The sequence below is a fragment of the Pholcus phalangioides genome, unplaced genomic scaffold (genome assembly GCF_987345545.1).
Source record: "Pholcus phalangioides strain wild (caught in Gottingen) unplaced genomic scaffold, Ppha-v1.0 ptg000004l_1, whole genome shotgun sequence".
Classification (NCBI taxonomy): domain Eukaryota; kingdom Metazoa; phylum Arthropoda; class Arachnida; order Araneae; family Pholcidae; genus Pholcus; species Pholcus phalangioides.
This window is the reverse complement of record NW_028301597.1, coordinates 40931137-40950418: the sequence shown is the minus strand read 5'-3', so window position 1 is coordinate 40950418 and position 19282 is coordinate 40931137. Positions and strand designations below refer to the sequence as shown.

The 19282-nt window shown below is 31.8% G+C and overlaps 1 protein-coding gene across 1 annotated transcript in view; it reads right to left on the bottom strand.

The window, feature by feature from the left end:
- LOC149087589 (voltage-dependent calcium channel type A subunit alpha-1-like) overlaps window positions 1–19282 on the bottom strand; it is a 154285-nt gene that overhangs the window by 71393 nt on the left and 63610 nt on the right. Inside the window, exons 27-29 of the mRNA XM_089231917.1 lie at window positions 15540–15741; window positions 11550–11714; window positions 660–770 (exon numbers count right to left, since the gene is read on the bottom strand). Coding sequence (XP_089088043.1) covers window positions 660–770; window positions 11550–11714; window positions 15540–15741 — 478 coding nt within the window. The remainder of the gene's footprint in view (window positions 1–659; window positions 771–11549; window positions 11715–15539; window positions 15742–19282) is intronic.

Sequence of the window (19282 nt, the reverse complement as noted above, 5' to 3'; positions counted from 1 at the left end):
TTGGTCTGTTCTATTCTTTGAAAAAGTGATAGCAATTCCTGAATGATAAAAATATCAGTGGTTTTAATGAGTGCATCAACTGTTTTATAATTTTTATATTTTAACCGCAGAAAAAAAAAAAGTATGCAGCAGTATACAATCCACATTAAGATATTCAGAAATTTTTTTAAGATGTTTTACAATCCATTGAAATAACATTTTCAATGTACAATCATTCCCTGTTGGTACTAATAATGTTGATTTCGAAGAGTTATCAACAACCACATGGATTTGGTGGCGCTTCATAATAATGCTGCTTTTTGACATAATGATAATCTCTCTACAAATATATTTTTTCATTGTCCGCACACTATCTTTATACCAGGTTTCCACTTAATAATTATGTGATGAAAATTTTATTCAATTTCATGCCTCTAACAAAAAAATTTAAAATTCAATATCTAATAATTTTCAATCATAGAAATTTTTTCCCATCTGTTTAATGCAAATTTTGAGTAAATTCTTCAAAACACACTATACTTATGAAATTAGTTTTTATTTAAGAAAAAAGTGTTTGTCAGAAAATGTAAAAACTTGACTAGATTAAATTTTCTCTAATTCTAATTTTATGGGTCAAATATATGCAACATATAAGAGTTTTGTGTAGAAAAGCTCCAAACCTTGCATCCGAATGCCACCAGCTTCAGTATACACTCTAACAGGAACATACAGGTGAAGACTTCATTCAAATAGCCTAAGATGTCTAAATACAAAGTGTTTGCACGGTGGTACTATATTGGATTGGCAAAGGGTTGTTCAGGTAAGGAAAAAAGAAAATGAAGTTTAAAAAAGACAAGGGCAGCAGGAAATCAAACAAAGAAAGAAAAAGAAAAAAGAATAAACAATAAAGATTTACACAGGTAAAGGGAATTTCGCAATAATTGCAAACACATAAAGAAATCAAGCATCTATACATCTTTCGTCTACAAAACTGTAAAATAAAAAAACATTTTTATCGACCATACAAAGCAGTATGGTAGGAAAATATACACACTTTTAAACACTAAAATGCCGTAACAGTTTTTAATGAACGTCTTATGCTCCTAAAAAGTATTTAGAAGAAGCAATTTAATGTTTAAAAACACTTGTTAATCAATGCCCACAGGGTGAATACTTCTCTATTGCAATAACAAACACTGCATGCAAATATAATGTGTTGCAGGCAGAAGCATGCAAGCTTGTGATTTCTTCACCCTCAGGCTGAAATGTGTATATAAACACCTTAAATCCATGCAAATAACAGACACAAAACACATGCATTTTGATTCCATGCATAAACAACATTAGTGCATCACTGCACAAACTACAGCAAATTCAAAGGAGATGGTAGGATGAGACGCTATCGCGTATATCATTTTACAAATCTTTCAAGTTTTTTTTCATCCACAGTCAGCATTATTCCAGCATCTTGCACTGAAATAAATTCACAGTTACGAGATAGAAACACGCAGTTTCATCTAACAATTGGTAATAGTGCATAACGTTTTCACTTTGCATCAGCTTGTACAAGGGTATTTTGTAAGTAATATGAATATTGATGCAAGCAAACTTTTCACATCAAACACAAAATACCTTGTACAAACAGATATTATAACTGAATGCCATGGACATCATGGCCTCTGTGTGACATAGCTACACTCTCACCATACTGCAAAACATCCAATAACAATGCACATTTCACATGCAGCAAAATTCCAGTGTCATTGATGAAATAAACAATTTAAAATACTTAATCTTATTTTCTTCCTGAAAATTTGTTGAAATGCATTTTTTTCATTTTACATGCACAAAATGTCACCCTCCAACCTTTTACCGAATTTCCTTTACAGATTCCCATTTTTTCTGAATGTTTTAGCAACTGCTTTATCCCTTTGAATGATTCCAAAAAAATAAAAGAAGAAAAAAAAATATAACGTTTATTAAACTAAAACACTGAATTGTTTATGAAAACAATATGTATTGAGAAAAGATGAAAGAGGAAATTATAGATAACATAAAATGAAAGATGAAATATTCATGTATGATGTATCAGCTGTAGGAGTAATATAGAACAATGGTTCATTTAATGAAAATGTCAAAGTGATAAAATAAACAGCCTTCGCCACTAATTTGAACAATTACGCAGACTGGCCTATAATTTTCTAGCGCTGTTGTAGAATTTGAATCATGGGGGGGTATAAATTCAAAATAGTTCTATGATTATTTACTTGAGCACATTCATAAGAAAAATTTGTATTTTTAGCAAATTACATATATTTTAGCATTACACAAATAAGACATTACACTATGCATAATGTTTTACTTGCATCAATGTCAAAATTTAGGTGTAAACAAACTTCTGAAACTAAACTACACGTATATATTTCACTCATTTCTTGGAACATTTTGCACATAAATGAGTGTAATGAAAGCTTTCTGTCAGTTATAATAGTTACAATTTGTGCCATTGCAAGAGAGAATATTTTTTGTTATTATATTACTTAGTCTTTTCAAGAAACTTTTTTATAAAGTTGGATTTTTTTTAATAAACACTCTTCCGAGTTAATATTTTTATGCAGAAATGAGCTTAAACTTGTTATAAGGATTATGAAAAAGAATATAATTATGAAATATTTCCTTCCACTTCCTTAAGCAGTAATTTAATATTGGCTTCTTTTAAATAGAATAGTTGAATATACATTATGTGAATAGGCGTATTTCACAGTTTATAACATGAAAAATTTAAAATTTATGGTCACCACAACTGATACATCAAAGTATGTCAAACAATTGTTTTGTTCCAGTCTCAAAGGGTTAAACAGCCACTCAAAGAGAAATGTTCCCCAGCCTTACCCTGACTCCGAATGAAGTAATCTTGAGCAAACATTCAAAAGTGAACAAGGAAGTGAATGTGATGTTCAGGCATCTTAATACTTCACTGACCAGATCACTCTGACCGTCATGCTACAGTAAGTTACAAACAAAATAATAAAACACTTGCACGTATCTTCAGGTATCACACAACAAAAATAAAGAGTTATAAAATTCACTTGAGCCTGTTGACAAGAAATAATTTATGTATAGCCTACATATACATCATTGATGATCAGATTACAAGATTGAAACAAAAGCTTCATTAAACAGTGTTTTATTTTTTTTTTAGTCTAGTAAAAAATATCTATTATTCTGCAAATTAATATCGCTAAGGTTTCAAACATTTCTTTAATTAATGTTGCATTATTTCTTTTATTTCCGTTCAATGGCAAACTATACATCAATTAGCAGTGGTTATGGACAACTAAATATTTGTGAAAATGCAGCATAAAAATATGTACCAATGCTCAATATATATACGGAAACATTCCCAATTTATTTAAATGACATATATGTATTATAGGCTTAAAGTTATTTTTTCTTCGGATGATTAAATTATGTGTTTGAAAAAAAATGAAAACCAAATAAAAGTTTTAGTACATAACTTAAAAGATAAGTAACAGAAAATATTCTTATCAGAGAAATATTACTTTTACAATTTTATGATAAACATTAAATAATATGTAACAAAACGCAACTAAACTCACAAAATAACTTTACTGTGGTTCCCACTTTCTTTTGGATATAATATTGTTCAAGTGAGAAGCAAAAGTGAATGAAAAACAAAATGCCAAAAGTAAATGCAGTCATTTAAGATGCAAATTATAAAAAATGCGTTTTCTGCATGACAAGCATGCCTAATTAATTTCACTATTCGCATGCATCTCTACAATATGCATAAAAATTTCACAGTCATCTTATGTAATCTACAGAGTAAAAAATGGATGATACCGCTAGAAAGAATCATAAAAAATGTATATATGGAATGAATACGGATAACTAAATCTGATAAATGCAATATTAATAAGAATATTCACAGAGATTTGTTATAATTTTTTGGACTGAAATTTCTGATTATTCAAAAATATGGCATGCTATAACCATCAATCAATAGTTTTGGAGAACTAAACATGAGAAATATCAAATTATTATATTTAAAACTCTCACCATACATACCTCTTTAAGATTCATCTGTACTCATTAAGTTAAACAGAAACATACATTCACTCAACTTTGAATGTATGAAGATTGCAATAATATGTAAGTTAGGATTTTAGATTGTACCAATAAAGACATGATAGGATTTATTCCTATCACAAGGGAAGAGCTAAAGAAATAAAGTGATATGTAACTTTTCAAAACTGATTCCAAAGTATTTTTTTTAATGTTCTTTTGATATTACATGTAAACATGCAGATGAGATTGTGTAGATTCTAAATTTAAATGCCTCCCAATGATGTTGTAAAATTAATAACTGATACAATATCATCTTCAAAATAAAAAGATTAGAACCAGTACTTAATCATATTGAAAATGCCACAAGAAAAGTAATTGCAACAAATAAGATGAAGAAGACAGTATTTAATGTGTAAACAAATGAAAAAAAGTTTGTAAATAAAACCAAGATATTTTCATGTATGAAAATACAAACATTTCATCAATAATTTATTTTTTCTGATTCTGTGGCCGTTCTACGCAACTTATGTTATTGAAAATGACTCTACAAGTCTAATACTTAAAATAAAATATTGAATAACCTAATGGTTTCAAACTTGATGCTTCTTGTGTATCACAATATTTTCCATGCCATGCAAATTGAAACACAGCCAGTTGCTGAGTGATTAGGTTGGGCAAGTAAAAACTAACAATTTGAATTCTCGAACTAGTTATATGTAAAATAGGAAATATTAATGCTTGAATGAACTGTTACACTATCGAATTAATAAATCTACTCAGTGAGACGTGTGTAGATTTTGTGTTCCTAGTAGCTGATTAAGGTGACCCGGAGTACCATGATGTACCATTTGGGAACCACAGGAATAACCTAATAAACAGTGCGAATAGTAACAAACTTTTCTGCTAAATGAAAAATCAAGGAAAACAAAAAGCAGAAAACTAAAGTGATGAAAAAATGTTTTTTACTTACTATTTTCGAACTCGCTATTACAAAGTTTCACATGTATTGAACTTCATGTTTCAAAGTTTGTTATCTTAATATGTGTCATTTTGATAATTTATAACAAATGAAAAAGTTTCTAAGTTGAATAGAAATTTCATACAGCAGAGTTTGCGATAGGTTCTTGTGAAAAAACACATCATCAATGCATTTTGTCATCTGCTATACAAATTTTTTATACATTTGTAAATATATAGCACAAGTGTTATTTAGCTAAATTTTTATTTTTTATTTTTCCCAGAAAGACACTAGCCAAGTTAAAGCTCTGCTGAAATTCATTCAAATTTTTGAGTTCTTGGAACCTATAGAGTCTTTCATTCAACTGTTATAAAACTGGCAATAGCTTTAAGTGAAAAATTTTACAGCCAAAAAAGATATGCATTACTTTTTTACCTAAAAAAAATCTACTGTATGTTGAAACATCTTGGGTGCACACTTGCTGGATAAACTCAGATGTTGATTATGATTCTGTCATTGTGTGCAAATGAATTTTAAAATTTGATGCATCAATTTATAATTTGAATTAGCAAATATAGTATGAACATTTGACTGACAAAGATTTTTCTATAGTGAAATTTGATTAAAATTGTTTCCTCTAATTTTTCATAGTTAGACATTTTTGTAATAAAATTCAGGTTTTTTTTTTAGCTAAGTAATTTTTTAACACAATATGCAAAATTTGGCGTTTGCCAAATTTTGCATATATCTTTAGATCGATCATGTATATATTTTAGATTGATCTAAAATTTAGATTTATATAGAGAACATACACACAGACAGAAAACCAACTTCATATATATAGATATGTATATGCCTATTTTGGAGGGAAAAATCATCAGTAGAAATAATTGCTGTATTCATTGCAAAGACACAAACGAAAACCAACATTCTAATCAGTAAAGTCTACAAGACCTGAAATATACAATGCATTACAGAATATATCCATTTTTGACTTTCATAGTGATTTTAATAAACTTAGAATGAGATTGATAGTACAAAACTGGGAAAAATATCATGAAAGTTTAGACTACAAACTAGTGCAAAAGTCTAGGTATATTTCAGCAAAAGGGAAGCACTTGATGATAATGGCGAAGTTGAAGTCTCCATTAATTCACTTAATGCCTTCCAAGTGCAGCTACAAGGACCTGGGGATGTATCACCTTCTGATTCTTAATAAGAATCTGCTTCTTAACTATGGATTTGAATCTTTAGTTAAGAATCAAGAGAATTTTGCTACCACATTCTTAACTAAGAATCATTTTTGTTCCGTAATTAAGAATCGAGTTAAGAACTGAGGCTACCCACTTCTTAGCACACAATTTTTTTCTTCCATGTGAGATAACTTAAATTCTTTCTTTAATAGAAGTTTTTTTTCATGGTTCATATTTTAAAAAATGGAGAAAAAATTTTAAAAATGCATTTTTATTTCCAAATAAGGAATTTGTCACTTTTTAAGTTATATTGAAAAGTTAATTGATGCTTGTGTGGGAGAGTTGAAAACAGTGTTGGAGTCTATATACAGCACAAATATGTTGACAGTAGTGATAAAATATTGGATTGTTTGATAAATTTTGCTACATTTATCACATTTACCAGTGATTATGCATAATTCTCAAATTTTCAATCCATACATATCATGATCAATGAGTCGTAAATGTAATTTTTTTCATATTATGGGAACTTCTAGATTTGAAATTTTTTATTAGTTTAAAACTTGAGAGAAAATTGAATTTCTTCCACAAAATATGTGAGATAAAACTCTAATTGGCCGAAATATAATTGTACATAAATTAAAAATCATTATTAACCTGCTGCTGCTGCATGTTTTTTTTTCACATGCTTCGATGTACGTAAAAAAGCCAACATTACAGAAGCAATGACCATTTTTAATCCACCTTTTTATGGATGGTGGCAGGGATCCATCCTAGCGAACGTTGGGCAAATCTTTGGATTCGAATCATATTCGATGATTAAGTATGGATATGTTTGTTTTTTACTGCAACATGTTAACAAAATATTGTGCATTTATTATTTCTTCTCAACCACATTCACATTTGCTGAAATAATCTCCGTCATTTTTTAGGCTATAGCATCGATCTAAAACTCCTTTCCCTCTCCCCTATCTTGTCAACAACAAGTTGTTAATTTTTAGCTGGGTGCTGATTAGTCAATGGCGAAATTCCTCAAAAGGGGAATTTTTCAGCTTGTCCATCGTCACATGACCTTAACAACAACTTTTAACAATCACACCGTGGTTGCATTCGAAGCTTAATTCTTAATGTGATTCTTACGAGCCGATTCTTACATATGGGTGATTGGTTATTAAAAATCAGAAGGTGGTACACCCCCTGGTGTCTGCAGCAGTTATACTTTTAGCTGAGGTGAAAATAAGCTATAAGATATATATGATGCAAAATTTAACCCCTTTCTTTAATAGTGTCACATACGTTTCAATTATTGAATTTTATATGACAAATAAGTCTGGAAATTCCTCAGTAGTCTATTGAAAATTTTGGCAAATATGATTTTAATCCTCATAAAAGTGATAATGACGGTTCAATGAGCAAAAAAGTAATGATGTTTCAATAAATGTGTACATACCCACATTTATGCAATTATAGAAATGAGTGATAAATTCCAATGTTTCAATTTTAAGCATTTTTCCTCAGGTTATGAAAAGTTTTATGAAAATATTTTGCAAATCCTTGGTTGATAAGTTCCAGATCTGATTATCACAGATCTGATCACCAGAGAAGAATTTGAAGAAAAATAAATTAAAATTTAGAATTTTATATGAAAAAAATTTTTACTGAATATAGTGTTTTTCATAAGTGAAAACACTGGGTATATATTTTTAAATAAAATATGAATGAAAGCACCAGTCAAAGTTTTAACCCACAATTATTGATCTAACTTACATATGATTGTGTAATATTTTTCAAATTAGAACTTTTTTTGACAGAGAGTATATTTGTTATCTACTTACCCTTCCAAAGCAGATTCAGTAAATGATCATAGAGCTTGTATAAGGTGTACTTGTTTTAGGCACGATACAATCTTATTGCTTTCTAGGATATGCTGATGAACATCTTTTGAGATATTGAAGTTCATTGGACAAAAAATGTCCTGTTGTGATAAATTTTGTAATGAACCAAAATGAAAGATGGCTCCAATATCTCTTTTTGGTTTTTTTCCTACCCATAAAGTTTCTCTCTATGCACTAAAATAATAACTTCTTGATTAAACTTCATAAATAACAGGCTTACTTCTATTCATTTCTTGGGAAATTAGCAAAACAGTTCATCCATTTGCTATGACTTTACATATTTAATGCCTTCTCAGGAAAAAAATTTATATTATGTGGCATTTTTTTAAATAAATCAATAATTTCCCATATGCAATCTAACTTTACGCAAATCGGTAAAACATACATATTTTTTAAGTGTCATATGCTACTTTCATTACTAGGCCTATTTGCTAAAACTGTTTTGATATTGTTTATATTCACATTTCATTAAAAAAAAGATATTTTGTTTCTATATTTATAAGATAAACTATATATATATTAGCATGCAAGCACTATTAAAAACTCCATATAAAACAATTTTTTAAACTATATACAGTCAGACCTTGGATAATGTCTATCACTTTTGACATCATCTCACTTATTGTTTCAGTTTCTAAATATCCCTGCCAGCCCTGGGTTACTCAATAATCAACAAATTAGGCTTATTCATTATTAAGTCACCAAACGTATGGAGTCAGTTTTATTCAGCTCCCCCATTAGGGGGGTGATGTTATACACTTGGGTCTCTTACAGTAATACTACTACTATCAGTAACATCACTGATACTACTGATATAGCAGGACTAAGAAATATTATTGATTGTTATTGTTTCATTTTGAGTATTGTAAGTAAATAATAATGTAAAATTAAAAAGAAAACCATAATTTAATAAATTTGTGTTTCAAATATGCATATGTTGAAAACATAAAATGACTGTGAAACTAACAACAAGCTTATATTGCTTGCATTTATATATCATGCGTGCAAGGCACATAAGTGAATTCTTGAATGTAACTATAGCTATACTGTTTAGAGAACCTCATCTAGTTCTGAATGTCACCATGCTGTTTGATCAGTAAGGAGAAAAGTAATTCAAATAGCAGAACAAAAGGCACAAGTTTGGTTGACTTCATAGCATTGCATTGGTATTTAAATGTATACTTATAAATGTACAAGACATTGAGAAGCATGAATCAATAAAAAAGCATGCAAACAAGCAACTGCAGGATCTATTTGATTCAATAAATTTAAAGTTTAATATTGAGCTAAGTTTTTTTTAACAAGTTTAATTTTAATGTTAAAGAAAATTTTGATCATAACTAAATCTGAATTTAATGATAAATGAAAGCAAAAGCAATCTTTGCATAATTTCTTTTTCTCCTATGCCCTAACATCTAGATATTTTTGTGAAAATCAGTGTTGTCAAGTAAAATACTCCCACATCATCATTTTGGCTTGCACTATCAAATTATATAATGCATAGTGCTTTGGGAATAATGTGAGATCATAGATATAAATGTGATGATAAAGCATTGTGTATAAACTCGTGAAGCTTCAATGCAGAGATTGCTTTTATAATTATAATAATTTATGGAAAACTATTTCAAGTTATATGTTTGCAAAATATGCACTCAAGTAAACAGAGATGTCATTTCAAATTAAGGTTAGACATCATATGATGATATATGCATGAAGTGGTGGTTTGTCAATGGAAGCTGCAGGAGAGAGCACCCTTCCTCAATTATTTTCATGAAAAAAATAGTTTTCATTTACTTCATTTTTATCAATTTGCAACAATTTTCTTACAGGGAAAATCCGAAAACGAACTTACAAGATGAATAAAATACGTGCACAGAACTCTTTTATTTCTATGGGATGAAACTTATTTAAAAAATTTACCCAAAGCAGAATTTGAAAACAATTTATTCATGTTAGTTTAAAACTGCTTGTTCGCTCATATTAATGGGTGTTCTCACACACAGGCTGAGCATGCCTGATCTAGATCTAGACAACTCCTATTAATTTAATTCCTCAATTTGCACACAAGCAACACCACACTCTGCCAGTTTCAAATGTCAAACCACCACTGTGTGTGTACCATAAGCTAAAAACCTCAAAATGGAAGATTTTAAAAAATAGGAGCATTATTTTCAAAAATAAAATATACATAATTCCTATAGAAAAAGAGTTTCTCTCAATAAAGAGCTTTTATCAGCTTGAGTTCATTTTCTTCTCAATGTTGTCCCAATGTTAGTTTGGTATGAAAACTTGAACACTTCTAGATGATATGCCTAAGTTCATATAACTGAGCTTGTATTTAAGTAACACACAAAAATTCAGGCACCTCTTGATTATGCGACCATTAATGCTGGGAGAATGTTGAAAAAAAACAAGTTCATTTCAATGACAGCCTCTTATATCAAGAAACTCCTTTTCCATTGATGATGACAACAAAAACCTGATACAGTTACTTTTCTTCCATAGTTAGTCTTGATAGCTTCTCTTAGTTTATAAAATTGAATAAAAAAGTTATAGATAGATAACATTTTTTCAATAAAATATAAGTTCATTTTTTTAAGTTCTCAAATCAAATTTATGCCAATCTTCAAGAAAACCTACTAAGAATGAATCTTATAATTCAGTATTATTCTGGAACTCATCGTTATATATGTACTTCTCCTGTTCCTAACAGTTATCATAAACCTATTTTATCACAATTTATTTATTAATAAGGCTATATTTTTATTACTATTTTTATAGTCTATAATTAATAATTTGCATAATATTTATTAATTTTATTAATTTAATATTTATTGATTTGGCTATTATTTTTAGAGGTGTGTACAAAGGAAAAAATTTTTTTTTGGTATAATAGTTATTGGATAATAAAATGAAAAAATATAATAACATGTTACATCTTGTTAACTAGTCTTTCTTTCCACAATATGCATATCCTTATGTAGGTAACACTTATTTATTACCATTTTGATTATTTGCCATTTTCTAGTTTGAAATGGTTAACTATAATAGGTAAAAAGTTTTTGTTGCAATTAGAATTTTTCTGGTTTAATTATTTTTAAGCTACTTTACAAGGTTTTTTGTCCATGGATATGATTGTAATATATTGATATATGATGATATTGATATGACTGATATATTTGAATTTGAAAATAAAATTTTTCTTAGAATTTTTTACTCCTATGTGCAGCATTAAAGAGGTGAAATTTGGTTTTAAAAATATATTAATAATATGAACAATAATAATATAATAATTGAAAAACAAAACAGTGATATTTTTATCTTTGTAGTGAATCGGCATATAAACAAATCTAAGCAACAGATTTCAACTGTGTTATGCACATTTTGTATTTGAGGAGAGTGATCACTTTATCTGCTTCATCGCAAATTCCTTACCTTCATCATCAGCAATAGAGTATTGCAAACAATCAAAAACATGATGAAATATTCAAAGGGTGTTGATACAACCATCTTCCATATACGATACTTGACTCCTTCCTGGTTTGGCGGCATATACCTCTCCAAAGGCTTGGCATGAATAGCAAAATCTATACAGGATTTCTAAAAAGTGCAAAATTGTTAGATTCACAAAATGTAGATTATTTATTTATAAGTTAAAAATTTATACATATATTAAAATTAGTTCTTATTTTGAATATTCAAGTTCCTACACTAGAAACAGAAAGAAATTGAGCCAGTGCTTAAAACATACATACCGTATTTTCCCAAACATAAGACCCGGTCTTATATTAATTTTTGCTTAAAAAAAATGCACTAGGGCTTATTTTTGGAGGTAGGGCTTATATTAGGAGCATCCTGAAAAACCATGCTAAAGCAGTTTGGCAGAATATCACTTTCTTTTTGAAGACATTTTTGAATGATGGTTACACAAAAATTGACAAAAAAAATTGTAAACGTGGAGTTTCATAAAAAGTTTCTTTTGGGTGTCGTTGTTTAAAGTAAACAAGAAGGTCAGTTTACCTAAGTTTCAGGACCAACCGAGGTGATGTGTTCATTCGTCAAACTACACTGGTTGTTTACTTATGACAACTGCTTTCATTGAGTAACCAAAATACATCAGATATTGTTTTTTTATTTATTGTTAGAAATGCAGTGGCAGTAAATCAGTTTGCAAGTGAGGATCGGGATGAATTTATAATCTGATGAAGTCCTAAAGAAAATTTTCAAGATCTTCAACAGTGCTTAAGAGTGAATTAGACTAGGTGAATTGAACTGTCCAAGCAGAATGGGGTGCACCGCCCTTCTTGTCATACAATGACTTGATTCTTCGATTTACATAATTTTATTCATGATGCACTGTATGTAAACTTTGACGTATCAATAAATTCTAGTTTTGCCAGAGATGTCCAGGTGCTGAAGTGCTCACATTGCCTCTTACCTATGACCTTACCTAACAGAGCCTGGGTGTCTTGCGATTTCTAAAGTTCTCCATTTTCTTCATTTTTCTTTGATAAAATTCAAAGTATCAAATGTATATGTTTAGGTAAGTGTTTGCCTTTCATCCAAGGATGCCTGCTTGAGTATTAATTACAATTTAATTATAGTTTATATTATAATTTATTCCAAGTACAGCAAAACCCCTCTTGATGGACACCCCTTCTTTTAGGGTCAAATAATAATTTCCAGTGTAATAAAAGCATGCATTTCAAATCCCTGATTAACACCATTACTGCTTTACTCAAAAAATCGTCAACGAATAAAGCAAATACCAGGAAATACTAAAAAATTCTTAATGCATCTTGACACACTGTGGGTGTCATCTTCAGAGGATAAGAATATCACGCTGACCGAGTTTCCCACTTGGATTGAGTACCAAATCTTCAACATCGGTTGCTCAGCGGAACGAAAAACAATGCGTCTGTTCAAGTCAAATGTTGTGGCAAAAATGAAGCAAAGTGTCTGCGTGTAAGTCTTTTGCAAAAACCTGATTGGCTGCTTGCAAAATGGAGCTATCCGATTGGTCTATTCAAATTTGCTTCAAATTCTCGTTCATAATGAATTTAAGCCATAGTGATGCAATCGGTGGTGTTGATTTACTGTTGTTTAATTTATTTTTGAAGGCCCGGATGTATGTGCCTTTGTAGAAATCTAAATTGGATGTGGATTTTACTTTGTGAAAAACGCTTCGTGAAATTTGAATCTATGGCCCTCTTGCCAGCAGTGAACAGTGATGGTCGATTTTTCACATTCTTGATTTTTAAAAACACAGCAAGCATGTTCATTTAATCTAGTTTTTATTGGTCTCCATGTTTGTCCTATGTAGCCATAAGTGGGCAATCACCAAATGGAATGTAATAAATGCCTAATTGTTTATTTTGTGGTATAGCATCTTTAGGGGGTTTGAAACAAAAGTTTTTAGTAGGCACATCTATGGCTGTAAGGTTAAACTTTTTGAGAATCAGCTTGATTTTAAGTGACACTATCAGATCGTATGGTATAACTACACTTTCATCGAGTGGCTTCTCAATAATATTTTCCAAAGTGGTTTCTCTTGCAAGTTTCGTGAATTTTCTACTCATTTCATCAACAATCTTGATGTTGAACCCTGCCTTTAGCAACTGCTCTCATGGTCTCAAGTTCACGGTCTAATGTGTTTCAATCTGAGCAAATGTTAAATGCTTTTGCGACATAAGTATGAAACGCTGAGAATCTCTGTTGCATGGGATGGCAAGATCTAAAATGAGATGGTAGGGAGACCGAGAAAGGCTTACGATAGACTGAGGTTTGGAAATATGACTTTTGTTTAGTTACTAGTACATCCAAGAAAGGCAGTTCATTATTTGTTTCAAATTCAGCTGAGAATTGAACATGAGGGTCCATATCATTTATGAGTAGCAATTGCTCTAAGTCATTTTTGGACTCATCCCAAAGTGCAAAAGTATCATACACATATCTCCTATAAAATGAAAGGGCACAACATTCAATAGCTTCCGTTCGAACTCATCTATCTATATATGTATCACAAAATCAGAGAAATGGGATTTCCCATTGCTAGGCCATCTATCATGGTGTAAAACCTATTATCAAAACTGAAAGCTGTTTGTGAGACACATGTGAATGTGAGATTGCATATATCCTCTACTTCAGGCTTTGAGAAATTGTGTGTTTTAAGATGTCGCTCTAGCCATCGAATACTAGTTATGGGAATGTTAGTGAACATTGAGACTATGCCAAAAGATACCATGTTAAGCTGTTTGGGTTCAACTGTATGTATGATATGAGCGAAGCTTGATGAATTTCTAACTGTATTATTATTTGATTTAGTGAGTAGCAAGAGAATGGGAAACAAGGAATTTAGCGAGGTTATATGAAGCTGTACCCATGGGATGGAGAGATAATGTGGGTTTGTGCACTTTGGGTAGGCCATAGATCCGTGAGGAAATGACGTTTGATGGAACAATGCTCTTTTTTACATGATCGGGAAGAGAGACGCTTGATTTTACCACCTCTTTCTAATTTATCAAGTGGGAATCGGATGGATCTTTCTTCAATTCTTTAAATGGGCCAGCCACTCGAAATGTGTGAAACCATTAACTCAGATTATTGTTCTTTAGGCATTACCACAATTTGACCCTGTTTATCTGTTAAAGAAATACCGATATTTTGTTACCTTGTAGTTTCTTAATGCTTTCATGTTTATCCTGTGATTAGCCAACTGAGAACTTCTTATTGCTCATCTGATTGTTATGTACTAAGATGTTGTATAAAAGGTGTCTCAGGATGTCTTTCGGTCTGGGTTGGATCTCACTACATGAAGATCATAGTAAGGTTAGGGCTTATTTTTGGATAGGGCTTATATTAGGAGAATGCTAAAAAAAAAATTAAGAGGGATAGAACCCCTCTTAATTTACTGTGATATAACTGGATCTTTTTCCACAAAAGACTTGAAAAATTGTTTCTTACTTGATATATAATTCTCATCAAATTATTTCACTATAGTATGTATGTACAGCATTACACAAAAATGTACATAATTTGTAGCATGTAAAACACTGTTATCTGTACAAAATCTTTTTTTTTTAATTTTCAATTATAACTTACTTGATAAATTATTAAATGGTATTGGTGAATTGCAATACTTCACTCTGAAATACCAACAGGTTCAATACATAATAAAGTACATATTTTACATAAAAAACAAATTCTGTAATGCCAACCAGAAGGAACAAAACCTGGATCCTCACCAGCCTATGAAAATGGCACACAATAGATAAATCAAAAACATTTTTTTTTAATTGAAATATATTTTTGATCTGCTAATCTTTATCATACAGAAGAACAGTATTTATTTTTTAAATATTGCATCAGAATTCTACACTTTTTTAGCCTGAATCATGTACATTACGTTCATGAATCTTTTGATACCTGATTTTTGTCTAAGTCTCCTTCTTCCAACTCCTTCTCTCCTTGTTCTTGAAATGTGATGATAATTAAGGCAACGAATATGTTTACGAAGAAGAAGGGGAATACAATGAAGAAAACAACATAAAACAATGCCATTTCTACTCGAAATCGAGGAAGAGGCCCCTCATCTTCATGGGTTGCATCCATTGAATTCTGAAGCACTCTGTCCAAATTGGGAAAAAAAACTAAACTTTAGAAATTAAGCCTTTTTCAATATAGTTTTTTAGTGTGCAAGATACACACACATTACTTTACCTAATATGAAATCCCCCCTCCCACCTTCTGTTTTTATGAGAGAAAAATTCTATTTAAGATAAACTATGCAGTAAAATCTTGATAAGTCATCACTCACATGATCATATAGAAAAATTATGACTCAAGTGAAGTGCCCGTCAGTTTCAAAGTGAAATATTGTGAAAATCATATAAATTCAAAGTAACATAAAATTTTGAATTTAGCTTAAAATGTTCTGGGTTTTTTGGCTGACGTGAAGTACAGTTTTCGTCTTTCAACGTTTTGTTCAAACGAGTGGTGAACATTTTTAAGAAATCTTATGTTACAGTGGGCAAAAGGCTACTACTTATGCCTTCTCCCTACTTGAGTTACACTGCCTCCTCGGGATTGATCCATTGAGCCAACAGACAGAGAGACAAACATCCTGATGAAGCAGTACGACTCAAGCAGGGAGAAGGCGTAAGTAGTAACCTTTTGCCTGCTGTAACGTAAGATTTCTTGAAAATGTTTGCCACTCGTGCGAACGAAACGTCGAAAGATGAAAACTGTACTTCATGTCTGCCAAAAAACCAGAAAACTTTTAAGCTAAATTCTAATTTACATAATGGCCACGAAAGCCTTTTTTGTTTCATTAACATAAAATTTATTAAAATATATGAATTAAAATAACAATATTTACAAAATTTATAAATTTCAAAAGAAAAAAATGAAATTTTTAACTTTCCTGACTTTTTAATATTTAATTATGGTAAAATATACGGCACACTTATGATTTATACTTGGGTAATTTTTAATTGAGACTTATCAGAGCAACTATTAGAATACAAGGTCTTTATAATTAAAGTTCCATTTTGAAATGCCCATAAAAGGAAAATTACTGGACAAAATGTTATCAAACTAGGTAATAGTTTACAGGAGGTCATGGGATTCATTTTCGGCAAAACAAAAGTTAAAAAACTCACCACCAGCAGGAAATAGCACTGTATGCAAATGCAATATTGTTAAACAAAATAAGACATCAGTTTGAAATTTTTTAATCGTTTCTAAAACATGTTACAAAGCATATTCAATGTAACTTATACAAATACAAATACAAATACAACGCCACAACAGGCAAAATGCCCAACGAGGTGGCTGATAAAAAGATGCCCATAAAAATATGGATGTCATATGTTTCAAAAATACAGCAACCCCATTAAAAATGCAATTAACACAAATTATAAACAATATATACACATGATAAAATATTATACAATGCCCATAAAGAATACTTATGGTTGTCTTATTCTAAGAATGAATAGCTTCTCGATTTACCCCAACATGTTTATCGTATTTCTTTTTAAACGTGTCAATTGTGTTACAATTTACTACCTCCGGGGGTAAGCTATTCCATTTATTAACAACCCTATTAGAGAAAAATTCCCTGCGACACCATAACCTTGCATTGTCCCTCACCAATCGATACTGGTGTCCCCTTGTAAAAGCGGTTGATTGGCGGTGTACTAAAAGTTCATGGTCCATCCTATCCATCCCATTGAAAATTTTGAACACTTTGATCATATCTCCTCGACACCTGCGTTCATCCAATGTAAACATATTCAAAAAATGAAGTCTCTCTTCATAACTCAAGCCCTGTGTGCCAATAAGGACACGCGTAGCTCTTCTCTGCACCCCTTCAATCAAGTCTATGTCCCTCTGTAGGTATGGTCTCCAAAACCTTACCGCATACTCCAGTCCAGGACGAACTAAGCCTCGAAAAAGCGGAAGAATGACTTTAGGAGAACGCGAAGAGACCTTTTTGAAAATGAGACCAAGCATTCTATTCGCTTTTTTGACAATCGCTGAACAATGTTCAGAAAACTTAAGTCGCTCGTCAATGAGAATTCCCAAATCGGTGACTCTAGTTGCATCCGGGATAGTGACACCATTCAACTCGTAAGAGAACTGTGGGTTGTTCGAACCAAAATGAGCGACCATGCACTTATCTACGCTAAACGTCATGCTCCATTCATTTGCCCATGCTGCAATCATGTCTAAGTTGGTCTGGAGCAACTCCCTATCGCTTTCATTCCCGATTACCCCCATTAGCTTCACATCATCTGCGAATTTGCTAGTAATTCCATCGATACCCTGATCGAGTTTGTCGATAAAAAGTGAAAAAAGTATGGGGCCAAGGACACTTCCCTGAGGAACTCCACTTGTGACGTCTGTCCAACCAGAGAATTCCCCGTTCACCATAACTCGTTGCGACCTATCTCTTAACCACGATTCTATCCAATTCAGCAAGTTGCCCCCTATTCCAATCTCGTGTAAACGCTTCAAGAGTTTGCCATGTTGTACCCGATCGAATGCCTTCTGGAAATCAAGGTAAACAACGTCGACATTTTTGCTCTTACCCAAAGCCTTAGTCACGTAATCATAGAAGCAAAGGAGGTTAGTTACACATGACTTCCCCTTCCTGAACCCATGCTGATTATCCGACAATACATTATTCTCGTCTATCCACTTCACAAACTGCCTTTTGATGATAATTTCCAAAATTTTCGAGAGGGAGCTCGTCAAACTCACTGGACGATAATTAGACACCACTTCTCTACTACCCTTCTTAAATATCAGAACAACGTTAGCCAGTTTCCAATCTCTCGGGACGATACCCTCAGCAACACTACTCCTGTATATCTGTGCGACTGGCCCCAACAATTCATTAGCACCTTCCCTGAGAACCCTGGGATAGATATCATCTGGTCCTGGTGCTTTGCTTGCACATACATTTCTTAGAAGATTTAGGACCTCCACGTCATCTACTTGAATATCGTTGAGGGTTTTATTACCCCATGCAACACCCGTATATCGAATATCATTATCTCCATTAAAAACCGACGCGAAAAAGTCATTGAAAGCACTACACATGCCTACATTGCTCTCTACCTTAGAGCCTCCTATCGAGAGGGGACCAACTGTCCCCTTGCATCCATTATTGACGTATCGAAAAAATGATTTTGGGTCAGAGCCAATGTTATCTGCCAACCTAGATTCAACTTCCTTTTTACTATCCCTTATCGCTTTCTTCAACAGTCTTCTTTTATCAGTAAACAATGATAGGTCACCACGTCCACTTTTATACTCTCTGAATGCTCTTTTCTTTTCAAGATAAAGGTTCCGCACGCTATCCGTGAACCATAGAGGGTGTGATGTACAAACACGCTTTTTTCGAACAAAGGGTATGACGTCGTGCAAAACAGAGGACAGCTTCGTACTAAATTCTTCCCATTGACTTACCACCCCTACTGATTCCAACCGGTCTTTGAAAACTTCAGCTAACCTTCCTCTCAAAACATCAAAGTTAGTTCTCCGAAAACAAGGAACCAGTCTTTTGTTATCAACCTTACCCGAGGAAAAGTTACAGTGAAATCTGACGATACGATGATCACTGGAAGAAAACTCTTCCCCCACCGAAACATGTTCAACTA